The sequence below is a fragment of the Mus caroli genome, chromosome 1 (assembly GCF_900094665.2).
Source record: "Mus caroli chromosome 1, CAROLI_EIJ_v1.1, whole genome shotgun sequence".
NCBI classification, from domain to species: Eukaryota; Metazoa; Chordata; class Mammalia; order Rodentia; family Muridae; genus Mus; species Mus caroli.
Window position 1 is genome coordinate 82,070,343 of NC_034570.1, and position 15,144 is coordinate 82,085,486.

The 15,144-nt window shown below is 49.2% G+C and overlaps 1 protein-coding gene across 7 annotated transcripts in view; it reads left to right on the forward strand.

Moving 5' to 3' along the window:
* Positions 1-15,144, forward strand: part of Agap1 (ArfGAP with GTPase domain, ankyrin repeat and PH domain 1) — a 435,940-nt gene that overhangs the window by 135,277 nt on the left and 285,519 nt on the right. For all 7 annotated transcript variants that reach the window (XM_021160509.2, XM_021160592.2, XM_029480713.1 and 4 more), the window contains exon 2: positions 14,462-14,520. In XM_021160509.2, coding sequence (XP_021016168.1) covers positions 14,462-14,520 — 59 coding nt within the window. The remainder of the gene's footprint in view (positions 1-14,461; positions 14,521-15,144) is intronic.

The following is a 15,144-nucleotide window of genomic DNA, read 5'->3' on the forward strand; positions in this document are numbered from 1 at the left end:
TGGATGGTTGGTTGGATGGATGAATGGTTGGTTGGATGGTTGGATGGTTGGATGGATGGATGGATGGATGGTTGGATGGTTAGGTACCAGGCTTTTGAACTTACTGCTCCCAAACCACACAAATCTGCGAGCCTGAGAAAAGCTTTCTTCAGATTTCACTTGATATGCATTGCACTGAGGATTGTAGCTTGACTTGGCTACTTTATGGGTTCTTCTTTCTTTCCCCTTTATTCCACCCTCCCTTCCAACCCCCAAACACTAGATAGAAGAGAAAAAAAGAGGACGGAGGCAATGATATTGTTTGATAATCATCGTCAGGGTATCTAATTTCTTATTTTCATTTTTTTACACATGACTACTTGACAAACTGCAACAAACCCCATCTAACTACTAGCTGACCAGCTAGTCCTTTCTATCAGGGACATAGCATTTATATATCCTCTGAAAAGTCCCCAGAATTCAAACGTCACACATTCTCGAAAACTTTCTGCCCCTGACAAAAGTCACACCTCTGTTGGAGCAAATCCTAGTCCGCTGCTGGGGACAGTGTGAAGCAGAAGTAGCCCTGTATCCTACACCTGGGATCAGAACGAAAGCACAGTCTTATTTCTGTGCTTTTAAAGAAACAAAAGTTCTCACTACAGAATTAACTGCACATGATAATGAATTTATAAAATGTATAGATGATCAAATAAACTTAGTATTTATTAACAGTTACAAATCTGTTACAATTTGAAAATGCACAATGACCTTTTAGGGGGAAGAAACTCTCAGGTAGAAGATAGATGCCCTAAAGACCTTCGTCCCTCCACTTTTGGCCTAGGCTTGGCTGTCAGCAAAAGTAATCATCGCCTATGGCATATATAGTACATGCTAATTGTTTCTCCTTGTGTGAGGAATGCAACCCAGGTTCCCAGACTGCCAGTCAAGCTGTTGAGCCACGCCCGGCCCCTCCTTGTTCTCAAATCTAATTTTAGGGAGCCAGCTCCTCTGTAGTCTCCTTTGGAGAACCAGAGGCTTGGGTTGTTAGCATGTCAGGTTCTGAGCAGTGTATTAGAGCAAGACTGAAAACTCATTCCCCCTGGAACATGGATTGGAAGATGCCGGCAGAGGAAACACAGACAGGAACCGTGGTGTGCTTTCTTCTGTGATGACAGCTGCCATCTGCCATTGGTTTCTGCTTGCATTTTGAAGCGACACCAGTGAGTTTAGTGGCTTACGGGTGTTACTTCTCTGTGGTAGAGGATGTTATTGAGCTGAAGAATTGGAACTACCTAACAGAGTCATATTGGGCATTCCCCTGTGACATGGAGATCATGTGCTGCTATTTACCAAGGTCACCAAATATAGGCATGCTCTATGGTCACCTGTGACGATCATGAAGCCTTGGGCCTGTGGTGTGGCTGGATGATCATCTGTGTTCAGAATGGTCAGAGTCCCAAGAAGTGTGATCGCTGGGCTGTGCAGGTTCTGTGGATTCACTCAGAGTGGAGAGTCCATTTTAAAATTCATGGTGGTGAGGAGGTGGTTGTGCCCACTTCTGGGAAGCTGGTGATTGGGAGAAGGCCTGGCCTTCTGGTCTTCTTTGGTTATTGCTGGTCTTACTGTGTGGGACAGTTTTTCATTTCTTTACCCATTCACCCACTCATTCAATCGATGCTAGTTCATCCTGTAGATGTTTAGCAGAACTTAGGCTTATTTCTAGTGTTCAGCATAGTAGAGTTCTCTCTCTGGGCCACACTGAGTCCTGCTGGCTCCTCTCCTACACTGTTGTCACCTGCCCAGGATGCTTCCGCTGGCTTTTATGGGAAAGCACTCAGGCCGTTAGAGCTGGACCAGTCTTTGTTGTGCTTCTGGTCTCTAATGACTCTTAGAGTGGGCGTGGTGCTTCCCTTAAGCCTCTGTCTTAGTTATGTTCTTGTACCTTGATAAAGCCCTCTGTCAAAAGCAGGGAGGGGTTATTCTGGACAGTGAGGGGAATCAGATACAGAGAAGGGGTTTATTCTGGCTTACAGTTCAAGGACTCTTGTCTCTTATGTCTGGGAAATCAGGCAGCAGGAGTTGGAAGCAGCTGGTCATATCATATTCACTGTTGGAAGACAGAGCAATGAACACGTTACTGCCCAGCTCCCTTTCCAGGATCCCAGCAAGGAAGTGATGTCATCCACGGTGGGTGAAATGGGTCTTCCCATTTCAGTTAACACAATCAAGATAATTTTACAGGTGTGCTTAAAGGCCTGTCTCCTAGGTGATCCTAGATACTGTCTAATTGATGACACCAGGGGTGGCAGTGACAGTTGTGCCACTATTTCTCCCCACTTACAGAGAACTTAACCCACTGAGGCCGTGATTGGCAGCTGATGGGCAAAGGTCATGGTATCAGGACAGGTACCAGGCAGGAGGGAGGAGGCAGTGCATAAGGTGAGTCGGAGGTCAGGGATGCTTGAGTCCTTCCCTTGGCAGGTGTGATTTGTGGGAATTTGCTTGGGAGTTTTCTCTATGGCTTAGGAAGATGGGATTTTGATATTGTAAAATATTTACCCTCAGGATAAAATTTCTAATACTACCCATGCCGTAACATGAGGACTAAAATTGTGCACTTGGTTCCGGTGTAAGTGTGAGCTTGGTCACAGCCACTGACAAGTGCAAAGGCCTTGTCCTGGTTCTGGTCCTGAGGACTCAGGTACTTCACCGTCTATCTGGTGACCTGTCCTTCTCTCCTGTCTTGATCCTCAGATCTGGTGGCCTTCACTTACAAGGTTGCTCACTAGACTGCAGAGAAGAGGTCGCATGGGAGGGGCTGGGAGCAACCTGTTGGCCCCAGTTTCCTCATATTTACCAGGAGATGCTCTCTTCCTTGAAAGCAAACAGTTTTGTATCTTCTCTACTGGCCAAATCTAGACCAGTGGCTCTTAACATGCGAGTCATGATGCCTTTTGGGGTCAAATGATCCTTTCACAGGGGTCACCTAAGACCATTGGAAAACACGTTTACATCACGACTCATAACAGCAAAATTACAGTTATGGAGTAGCAACAAAAATAAATTTATGGTAGGGGTCACCACAACATGAACTATATTAAAGGGGTACAACATTAGGAAGATTGAGAATGACTGGTTTAGGCCTTTGCCTTTACACAGATCCACATTTTAAAGACAGCTGGCCTCTGCACTGCATGGGGAGTCTTGAGTCACACTTTCTTGACTACGATAGCGTTGATCATCTTTGCAGGCAAAGTGGTCAGGTTCACTCTGATACAGCCATTCAGCTGCTGTGCTCCAGGAGGTCTGTGTTGACCAGTGTGAAATTGCAGTTCCATGTAAGCCTCCCAGACGTCATTTTCTATTTGTCCTAGGTGAAGCTATGGCAGTGACAGTTTGATGTCTGTGTGTGTATGGCTAAGTGAGTCACACAGGGATTATTCAACTTAAATATTAGTCTGAGATTTGTGTTAGAGGCTGAGGGCTTAGCTCAATGGCAAAGTGCTTGCATAGGATGTACAAGGTCTGGATTGTATCCCAAGTACTGCCCCAAAGAGGTATTGGGGCGGGGGAGTTGTGCACACACTCTTGTGTGTAAAATCCTAGTACCTAGGAGTCAGAGGTGCAGGGTGTGTGTCTGTCTGTAATCCTAGTACTTGGGTGGCAGAGGCAGGAGGATTTGTTCAGTAGTTGTCTCAGGTATGTTCTAGTAAGTTTGAGGCCAGCATGAGATACATGGGATCTTGCCTTAGTGAACAACAAAATCTGTAGCCTCACGTATTTACTGGGTGTTTACCAGTTTAATTTGGTAAGACTGAAGACTGTTTGGTGAAGTGGTTTTCAGGACCTATTCCCATGTAGCCTGCCTTTTTATTCACCTTGTTTCTAGCAAAAATGGGAAGCAATCATTGGGACTTTGACAGAGGAGTGACCACTGATGAGTAGAACCCACTGTCCCTTTCATTACCCAGAGTGGAGACAGGCTTTGGAGTGTTAGGAGACTTGTGTTAGGGACCCAGCCTCGTCCCATGCCTTAGTCTCAAACTCCTGTCACTTGACTCTGTCATTCAAGGATCTGACCTGACTCCTAGACTGGCTTTGTTGCTGTGCCACTAGAAGCATTCTCAGCAGCCACCGCCACCACCGCTGCCACCACTGATCCTTCTCTGCTCTGTTGGCCAGGCTATGTGTCTTGCAGGTATGTGCCAGTCAGCTGTGTACTGACTGCACTGACAGCCTGTGTAGTGGATTAGTGCCCTGTGGGGTAGCGGAGTTTCTGTCTATAGAGATTCTTATGTCGATCTATAGAGATCTGCTTAGAGCTTGAGAAATCAGCCTGCTTCAGCGGCAGGTCTCCTGTTTTCAGCCCCCACTCCACTATACCTCAGTAGGACTTCTTGAGAATACCTGGCACTGACAAGGTTAGAAACTAGGGTCTATATGATGGGAGGGAGGGGCTGGGGGGGGAGCCCGTTGGTAAAGCGTTTCCTAGAGTGTGTGCATGTTAGTCACTTTCCTTTGCTGTGACCAGCTATCTCACAGAAGCAGCTTGTGGAGGCCATGGTTTATTTTGACTCACAGTTTGAAGGGTTGGAGTCCCTCAGGTGGTGAGGACGTGGCCGCAGGAGTGTGGGGCAGCTCATCACACTGCTTCCGTAGTCAAAAACCGAGAGAGGGCTTGCTGGTGTTCAGCTCACTTTTGTTCATCCATGAACTTCAGCCCTGAACGGTGCTGCCCACGTGCAAGAGCTGCATTGGTAAACCTTTCTGGAAAACACTGTTTCCATGGTGATTGTAAATCTCAAGTTGGGAATGAAGATGAGCTAACAAGGCTTGGGTTCTTTCTCCAGCAACAAGGAGAAAAAAGTGATAAAGTGGGGTTGGTGCATCCACGTGTGCCAGCCCCACCCCCTGGACCTGGCTGGGCTTGCCGCCCTTCGCAGGCTCTCAGAGCTGTGCATACACCAAGCTCCTTCCGTAATGAACAGAAATCGGTGTTCTAGTTCGTCTTCTGCTGAGGTGGAGACCATGGCGTTTGAAGCAGCACACAGGTTCCTTTCTGCACCACGTTACAGGACTTAGTAACAGGCCTTTGCAACAGCATAGATGCAGCCCTCAGTTTAGAGAAGTCACAGCCATGAGCAGCAGGCATTGTCCTAGCTCCTTTGTGAAGACGTCCAGCTCACTTACTCAAGCTGTGGTCCCCACATGGAGGTGGATTCTGTGCAGCATGGCATTCTTGTTGGGTCCCCAGCAGAACAGTGATGTGAGGAGCCAGGCACAGCACCGCCCCTCTGCTCCAGGTTCTCACTATGTTGGGTTGCCCACCTGGGTGAGGTGCAGGCCTCTTAGCCTTGGGTGTGTCAGCCTTGAGTGGTTGCTCTCTCATTCGCTGACATCCTCCTGCTGCTTCCTGTTTTTTTTTTTTTTTTTTTTTCTCCTCCAGTCTGGTTCTACTCTTGGATTCAAGAAGTTGAAATCAATGGCTTTATATTCCGAGTTCTAAATTGAGCCACATAAACACTTTGGGCCTGGACTGAGGGTTTGGCATGGACTCGAGGCTGCTATTTTTGATATACCAGAAGTCTTCTTGGAAGTTGTTCACTGTGGGCTCTTCTCCATTTCGGCTGTGATCTTGGGATCTCAGCCTGCTCCGATGGGGGTGCCGGGAGCATTGGAGGAGGGGTTCATGAGATCTGTAACCACAGAAAACCTGCCCCGGTGGTTCTGAGGCCTTGATCACTTTGGTGAGAGCCCAGCTCTGGGGCCCTCAGTGCTGAGCATGCTCAGCTGGCTTGGTGTTAGCTCCATGCGGCTTGCTATGGCTCTCTCAAATTCAGGGACAGGCCAGACTTTTCTACCTGTGGCTACTGCTGTTCCTGTTTTATTCTGGACTGGAGAAGGCCATCTTTATAAAGTTACGTGGCCGGGTGTGTATTTCAGAAGAACGTGATAGTCAGCGGTGTACCGACAGCCCTCTGTAGTGGAGTAGCCGTGTATAGAGAGATCTCTAGCATATAACCACAGACATGGACATCCTGCTACAGAACTTTAGTAAAACCAGTCACTTAGATCTGAGAAAAACATGGCTGGCTTCTGATCTCTTTTAATTTCCACATCAAGTGGTATACAGTGACCAGATGACTTATATGAACATGTGACCATGATAGGGTCACACATGACAGGTATTGAATTGTAGATGCTTAGGAAGTCTCAGTAGATTCTTACAGTTCTGGGTTTATCACATCTGCAGAGGGCTTTGCAAAGGAGCCCAGGGACCTTAGTCTAGTGACCTGTGTTTCTGTCTTTGCATGTTCCTCTGTTCTGAGTATGGCCTCATGGCAGACTATTTCACCATGTCCTTTCCACTCTCCTGACCTGGAGGAAATGCTGGGTGGGGTAGCTTGCAGACAATGGCTGGTAAGACAGATCTAGAGATTAAATTCTCCAGTGTATACAGACATCCACTGTATTGTAAGTTTTGTCAAAGAAATAAGCACCCAGTTGCTGGATATAGGTAGAGGGAGTTACCAGAAACTACAAAGATCTCTCAAGCCTGAGCCAGTAGAGCAGAATGACCTCAGACCCCAAGCTTGGCTTTGACTGTGGATATATCTGTAGTCCAAACTGAGAGTGCTCTCTGTTAGGGAGCCTCTATGCAGGGATACATACCTAGCCCCTGGACCTGCTCCTTCTGCTTTGCCCCCAACATGAGAACATTGAACCACCGTCCATCTTCCCCACTGCTCCAGCAGATACCTGCTCTCTGCCCACATTTGGCTCATCCTTGATTCTGAGGGCTTTCCCTCTTCGAATCTACCCTTCCACGTGTTTCTTGTATCCTCCACAGCCCAGATCTCATCACACCTGCTGGAGAGCATGATGTGACTTGTACCCCATCTTCTTACCCTTTAGAGCTCCCAGGTGACTCCTACCAAACTGTGCCAACACTAGCACCATATTGTTCTTCATCCTGTGGCCTCCTGGGCCCTCCTTTTTCATCTTAACCTCAGCACCCGCCCCTCTCCTTCTCTAGCTTCTAAATCCGCACTTCCGAGACCACCCCTGAGCAGCACACTCCACAGCTAGCCTTCCTCTCATCTGCTGTACTGTCCTTGTTTACTCTGTAGCATGACACACCTTCGACCTATGCTTCTCAAAGGCAGTTCAGGCCTGGGGTTGGTTGTGGGCATCACTAATATGGGGTCCAGTGCTTGGATCTAGAAACACTTAGTGGCTGCTGTGGACAGGTGTGCTAGGAGAGTTGCCAGGTGCTGTGAGGAGGAGGGAAAAGCCTTCTTGGTCTTTATGTACCTAGAAGGTCTGAGTGCCAGGCTCAGATGTTCATTGTGTCTTCAATGGGACTTCTTGTCTGGGCTGTGTCCTGGCAGATGCTCTGGAAAGACCACAGCAGCAGTTACCACAGAGAAGGCTAGTTAGGAAGTGAGCACTGGAGGAGAGTGACCTGCAGGACACATCCTGCGGACCCCCCCCCCCCCCCCCCCCCCATCTCTTGGGAGACTACTGCTCTACAGTACAATTTGGTCTCCTTGGCGAGTCCAGGAACGAGTGGCTGAGGAGCTGAGATGTGAATTGCTTTGGTTGAGGCCAGACGCCAGGCTTTGTTACTCGTTAATCTCTGGTTGAACCCTCTCAGGGTCACGTCTTGAGTTCCACTCTCTATCCGAGGGCAGTTTAGAAAGGAGGTCTTGGCCTCAGCTGACACCTCTGCAGCTAGGTGCTTGAAGGACTTGAGCCATGAAGAACATCACAGGGACCAGTGCCCACCACACTCGTCTGACTGTTGTCTGACTCGCCTTGAAGAGCCTGGCAGAGTGTGTTACCCACTGGTTCAGGTGGAATAGTGGACTGCAGGTTGATTTCCGTTCTTATCAATGCACAGGAAACCACACCCTGCCTCAAATGGACTTGATTTTTCTGGCCAAAATGCAGCTCTTATGAGTTGGTTCCTTGGTAGTTTGTGGCTTGTCTAATGGAAGAATCATGACATATTTGACATCTCCTAGTTTTGAAAGTGTACTGTGGGCTTTTTATAGAAGCAGCAGAAATTACCACCAGAATTGGAAGGCTGTATTGTGTGTGAGCCTACCTGTCCTCAAGTTCAGTCAGAGAGAAAGATATAATTAAGATTGGGGAGGTCGTTTTGTGTCTGTTTTGCTTGCTCAGACATCTTGAGACCTTTTGGGGTGTGTCCTGCTGGTTCTGAGGACCTCACCTTGTTTGTGTGTAGATGGGGGTTGCTCATCTTCACTTACGGGAAGTTACCTATCAGTAAAAGGCGGGTCTGTCCCAGGCCATGAGCACCCATGCCCATGGCAAGGCGGGCACTAGAGCACATGACCCTAAGTTTCCCCTCCTGGCTTAGTGTGGGTAGCAATGACAGGGATCCCTGGTGGGATCTTCAGCTGTAACCTCTGGGATGTTGTGTTGATCTGGGTGGATACAAGCTCTTCGTGAGGATGCAGGGAGATGTTGAGCCCCTCCCTATAGCTGGTGGTGTGTGTGTATTAAATAGTCTTCTGTTTAATTTTTCTGTTGAAAAGATCTTTGAAGGCAGGTAAGAACCTTTGACCCTTGTGGCGTGGTGGAGGAGTAATGAGCCCTTTGCCGTGCATTTTCTCCTCACTATGCTTTGTGGCAGTTTCAGTGCAAGATGGACTTTTACGGGCTAGAGGGTCTGCCGTCTCTGCCACCGGGTGGAACCTTCTGTGACTCTCCAGGCATAAGAGGAACCGCCCCTGGCTGCAGAAGTACCTTTATTGCCCTTTCTTAGAAAAGTAGTGACTGCTCCTGAATGAAGTCAGGACTGAAGTCTGTAAAGGTCCATAATTGATAATTGGGAAGGCAAGGTCCTGCAAGCCCCACCCCCGAGAGGCAGTCCCCCCCACCCCCAGCTTCTTAGCTATCCCTCCATCTTCCTGTGTGTTGTTCACATTCTGCATAGTTAATTACTTGGTAGACAGACTGAGTACTGGTTGCACGTGTCTGTGACCTAGTTTTTGTGCTCCATATGTTACACCACATTTATTTTGGGACCTTATCTGTGAGAAGGCTAATTTTGCTCAGGGTTATAGTATTTGTCAGGGAGAGGCCTCTGCCCGAGCCTATATGACTGGCACAGCAGAGTTTTGTACTATGCCACTTAGATGCACCCACGCAGGGCATGGGGCTGGCGACAGTAAGGGCATCAGTGTTACAGAGAGGCTCTGTGGGGCGCTGGATCACTAGAACACGGAGCCCAGGGATCGCTAAACTGAGCAGAGCATAATAACCGTGTTACTTGTCCCCTGTTGCCGTGATAAAACACTATGACCAGGATCGAGTTATGGAAGACAGAGTTTATGTTTGACTTACAGTTTCTGGAGGATCAGAGGCTATCAGTAGGGGGAAGGCATGGCACCCAACTATGGGCATGGTAGCAGGAACGTGAAGCTGAGAGAGAACCATAAACATAGAACAGAAAGCAAACTGGGAATGGGACGGTATTTCCCTATAGACTCTCCCAGAGCACCATCAGCTAGTGCTGTGTCCAAATGCCTTGCACTGGAGCACTGGCTGCAGTGAAACTTTAGTGAGATCTGTGCAACAGGAAGGAGGCGCCAGCGTACCAACAGGTCTTAGAGAGGCCTGGGGATAGTCAGTTCTGGACACTGGTCTCAGGTGGCCTTGTGGGGCAATGGAGATGCAATGGCCTTTGTTCTTTCTGCTTCTCAGAAAAAGCTGTGACTGCAGTCTCTCTCCCCTGGGGCTCTGTAGTCTGCCTGAGAAAGTGCTCCCGGCAGATGCCTTCATCACCTGGGTGACGGCCACGAGATGAAAATTTGATGGAATGAGGGCACAGGCTTCGGGGCTGCCAGTATTTCACTCAGAAGATTTCAGCCTCTGCTCACCCAGCACACATCTTTCCCAGGGGAATTTGGGATATGGCTGTATCAAGCCATGCACAGAAGGCTGTGGTTGCTGTTCCTGGCTCCCCTCAGCTTGTGGGCTGGCCTCCATGGTTGAGGGATATCTTCCTCCTTTCCAATCTCACATCCACACATTTTCTCCTCTCCCTGTCAGACTTGTACTCTCAAGCCATCACTGATACGCATGCAGCATGAGGCAGTGCTCCTAGAACTCTGTTCTCCCCGAGCATGAAGTGCTGTGAGGAACCAGTCAGTAGAAGGAAGCGTACATAGCTCTTGAGTCAGCTCCTTGAGGCCTTGAGATCACACCTCAGCTGGTGCTTTTTGACTCTACATAATCCTGAGAAGGTACATCAAGGTTCAGGGGAAAGGTGCCGGGGTTGAGCCTGTGGTATGGGTACCTGCAGAGACTGGGCGGGCATGGTGGCATCTTGGTGATGTGACATTTGTCACTGTTTAAAGCAAAGGTCTTGTGATTGGTGAAGGTGATCGTCCAGGATGTGGGGGAGGGAGCCATCTTGGCTGTGAGTCTTTGGGGTCACTGAGGAGCAGCTGGCAGTAACGGGAGTCTGGCAGTCAGCTAGTACCCTCGAGGGCCAGATCTACTCATGGCTTCTCCGCTGGCAATAGAGGCCTTTTGATAAGAAATTGAGTCATAATGCTACATACAGTTTTGGAAGCTGTTGCTGCCTTGGGTGTTAATCACTACTGCACAAAGCTCCCATTCCTCTGTAGAGCATCTGTCTCCTTCCTCAGCAAGGCTTTGGTGGGCCAGGGACCTGGCTTTCCCCCCGTGTCTGGTCTCTGGTAGCTGTGTTCCTTTTCTTTGTTGTTCTGTTCGCTATTTCAGGGCTCTGCAAATGTTCTCAGGTTAAAAAAAGATCATGTCTGTTGCTAAAAAGAGTGCATCTCTAAAAACCTTTGTGGAAATCTAAGGTTCCAAGTGCATCCTAGTACCCGAGACAGTGCGTTTTGTTCAGGTTTTTTTTTTTCCCCTCCCCTCTCACCTACAATTTCAGCTTCCTTTTCTTACTCTGGTGGCAGCTTCATGAGTTGTGGCTGGAGCTTGTGTCTGTGGTCCCTGGTGGAGCCTAACAAGGTGGGGGTGGGGGCATGATGTCATTGTGGCGATCCTGCAGACCAGGCTGTAATACGTGCCTCAGGGGCCATGGCTGTGCTGGGGCTTGTGTCCACCAGCCAGATGATGCAGTAGGAGTCTGGCCTGATAAAAGGCATTGATGAACTATTATTAGCTCAAGGAACTGAGGCCCCTGGAAGGCACTCAGTGGAGCAGTAGAATTGAAAGCTTTCTTAGAAACTCGCCATTTGTAACAAGGCTCCTCCAGGCTACAGGTGAGGACCTGTTGGGTTCTGGCTGCTCCAGTTCAAGTTCATCCATCAGTCAGCCACCTTCCTTATTTTCTGTCCAGCTGGGCCCCGCTCACTATAGGATCTTCGATTGTTTAAGATGCTGTGGAGATCTGACAGGCTTGTGATGACATCATGCTGATTTCTGCCCATGTGACCATGCTTGGGTGCCGTGGGTTGAACCGTGTGACATCATCATTGCTCAAGCTCTTCTGACCTGCACTTCTAGCTTGTCTCATAGACAGAGACCAGCCATCAGAGGGACAAAGCCTACCAGTGACCTGTTTTCTGCTCTGCCTTCCCTCCTTGCTGGTGGCCTGCTCCCTATAGTAGGCAATGGGGCTTTGCTCTGAATGAGCCTCAGGCCTCTCAGGAGAAGGAAGGTTCAGGGTGCCTTTAGCCTCCGTGCTCCTTAGTTTCTACCAGGAGTTGATGTAGCCAGGAGGAACTGAGGTTAGGGGAGGTCCAGGCAGAGGCCTAGGGAGGCTGTTGTCTGCATCTGTGCACAGTGGGGTTGATGGCACTGTTGTGTCCCTAAAGTGGGCGGGCCCCGTGGAGATGTATGGTGTCCCTTGGAGAAACTAGGCTCCTGTAGGCCAAGAGCTGACCTTTGGGCTTCTCAGAAGGAGCATGAAGGCAGCCCTGAGCCCTGAAGCTCATCTTGTGGCCTTCCTGCATGCTTCTTCTGCTAGCACAAGCTAAGTTGAGGTAGTTAGGTGTCCTCATGAATCTTGGGGCCCATGTGGGCAGCACAGTCCCTGTACCTTTATTCTGTCCACTTAGCTATCATTCATAACTCACTGTCATGATTAACAGACTAGTGAAGGAACTGATGTCACATTTTACATGTCTAACCTGGAGTCCTCGTAGCCTGTCACCACAGGGGGAGGTCAGGACCCAGCACCCCCTTTTTCCTTTGTTGAGCTGACTGAAGACTGTTAAGTTCTGGGACCGTAGCTTGGTGTTAGAGCAATTGTCTAGTGTGTGGAGGCCCTGTGTTGGTTGCACTGCACTGCAGAAGCGGGGAAGGTAATTGAAGCTGTGCTTGGTTAGTGATGAGGAATGACAAGCCACAGTGGAGGTCACTGGTGGCATCAAACAGGACCCTGGCAGCCTGACCCTCACCTAGCAGAAGGCTCACTGGACTACCCATGCCCACCAGTGGTAATCTCTGCCCTACTGTTAAATTGCAGTGCAGTAGTACTTTATTTAAACCAGTGCCCGTGAATGTGTTTCCTTCTTGTATTGGAGTGAGGTGTTAAGTGGGCACTGCAGTTTCCTCTGGGTCTTTGTTTTGGGTGAGTCAGGGTGGTCAGGTTGGCTTTGAGCTCACTGTGTAGCCTAGGAGGACCTTGAACTTCTCATCCTTATGATCCTACCTCTCAAGTGCGGAGATGGCAGGCGTGCATCACACCAGCTTCATTCAGTGCAAGACATCCATCTTGGGCCTACTATGTGCGTAATAAGAAAGCTCACAAACAGCTGTGCCTTCAGGCTCTGTCCACTGGGAAGATCCTTGGGCAATGTATGCAGACATGCCCTGAGTTGTTCCTTGAAGCAGGCAGGCAGCTGCTCTGTCGTCACCTGAGAGAGACAGGAGGTGTGGTTTGCCTCGGCCCCCTTTCCCCGCTGGGTGAGGAGGTTTCTGTGTGGGTGCTGTGTAGCTTGTGTTTCCATTGCTGTCTGTGGCACAAGGCTCAGTCACTGAGAAGCCACACAGAGGAAGGTGACAGAGATTGTGGTGCAGACGTCTTTGACTAAAGCATGTGTCACTCTTCATTTGGCCCTGAGCCAAGCCAGCCTTCCCTTCCTTCAGACTGGGCCCTGGTTTTTAAAGAAAGGTTTCATGATGAAACTGTGTTGATTCTTTAGTCCTTCTCTTCTCTTCTCTTCTCTTCTCTTCTCTTCTCTTCTCTTCTCTTCTCTTCTCTTCTCTTCTCTTCTCTTTCCTCCTCCTCCTCCTCCTCCTTCTATTAAGTCAACTATTTTATTAACCTAGTTGCCACAAAAATGAACATTCTGCAAAGATGTCACACAGGCTACAGTATGAATATGCTTTGTCTTCTGTAGCTTCTGAGATCACCCAGGTCCTCCTGATTTAGCTTCTCTGAGCAGAGACCTTCCTCTGGGTGACTCGGCTCCTTAGACATTGGGGTTTCTAGGTCAGTGCAGGGCCAGTGATGTCTGTCCTGTGTTGGTTGCAGCCTCTTTGGTATCAGGGGACTGTCTTCCTGGTCTGCTTGGCACCCTTCGCCCTTTCCAGCCACCGACAGAGGAGAAGCAGGCCATGGCTTCCAGCCCTGACACCTGCTGGGTCTGAGTACCAAGCATCCTCCTGATCATGATGACTGACTTGACCTTGAATGTGCTGTGGGGGACTTTGCTTTTTGGACAGCTTAAGAGGTAACAGGAGTCAGCATTTGAGGAAGATTAACAAGTGAACTATATTGGAAAGAGACATGAAACCTGTGACTGGCTTGCAGTAGGTACTGACTACCTCAGGCTATCATTTCTGACAGGCGGTGGCACACGGGAAACGTGAAAATCCTGTGAGCAAAGCCAGGGATGTTGGGTGTGGGGTGGAGAGGTGTAAGGCAGCCTGCTGAGTCCCTCAGTACCGAGGGGCCCTCTCTTCCTGACCTGTCCCGAGCCACCCTTGCTGAATAGCTGTCTGGTTTCTTTCTGAGAATCCAAATATTCTGCACCCTGCAATCTTGCCGCTGGCTCTAGCCATTGTGTATATCCTTTGTGTGTGTGAGAGAGAGAGATTTCAGGAAAGTAACTGTTTCAGTAGAATAAAAAACAGATGAAAATCTAGCTTGACACCAGGTCAGGCCCAGGCAAATCAGGCTCCTGCCTCAGTTTTTCTACATTGTGCTGAGAACCGGGACAGCCTTCAGGTCTGCTATGGACACTAGGAAGGCCTGGAGCTGGAGTGAGGGATTAAGGGCCAGGGTGAGAGCCTTTGGCATTGCTGAGTGCAGTAGGTGTTATACACCACAGCCTTGAGGCCAGACAATGTGTGAACTTGGGCAAGTATTGGCCTCCAGGGTAGTTGTAACATGGGTGGCTGATATGACCCTGCTTTCATGGTCCCTCTGCCAAAAATGACATCTAGGGAATGTTTTGACTTCTGTGAGTTCTGTGGCATGTCTCCTCACGTTTCCCATCCTCTATTACAGATGCTTTCGTGAACAGCCAGGAATGGACACTCAGCCGATCAGTACCAGAGCTCAAAGTGGTGAGTGGCATCTCTGGCCTTGGGAGGGAGGGGCTAGAATAAGCAGGGTGGGAGTGTGCAAGCGTGCCCATATGGAGTTCTGTTTCCTGAGGTCTGTAGGTAGGACATGTTCCGTCTGGGAGTGTGTACCTGGAAAAGGCCATCACTGGCCATAAGGAGCTACGGCCTTGAGCGTGCCATAGCAGCCATCCAGCAGGGCGTGGTTTATGTACAGGACCAACGCTTCCCTGCCCAACTCCATGCTGCTCTGTGTCTGTGTCTCACACATAGACTACTCTACTAATGCCACCGGGGATCGACCTGTCCCTTGCTGGGCATTATGACAGCCTCTGTAAGAAGCCATCAGAAGTCATAATTTTTAAAAAGTAACGGCTGTTTATGCAATTACGAATTCTTGGCATATGTAAAGAGTTCTGTTTTTAATAGAAGCAGCTTCTGGTAGAGTTAAAGCTTATAGCTGGCTTCAGTGAGTATTTCTCTTTGCAGTCGCCTCCTGCAGCAAGCACAGTTCCATTGCTCCCCTCCCAGCCTAGCATGGAAGGAAGGGACAAACCTTCCTTTGTGTATGCATGCGCGCACACACACACACACACACTCTCCCTCCCTCCCTCCCTCCCTCCCTCC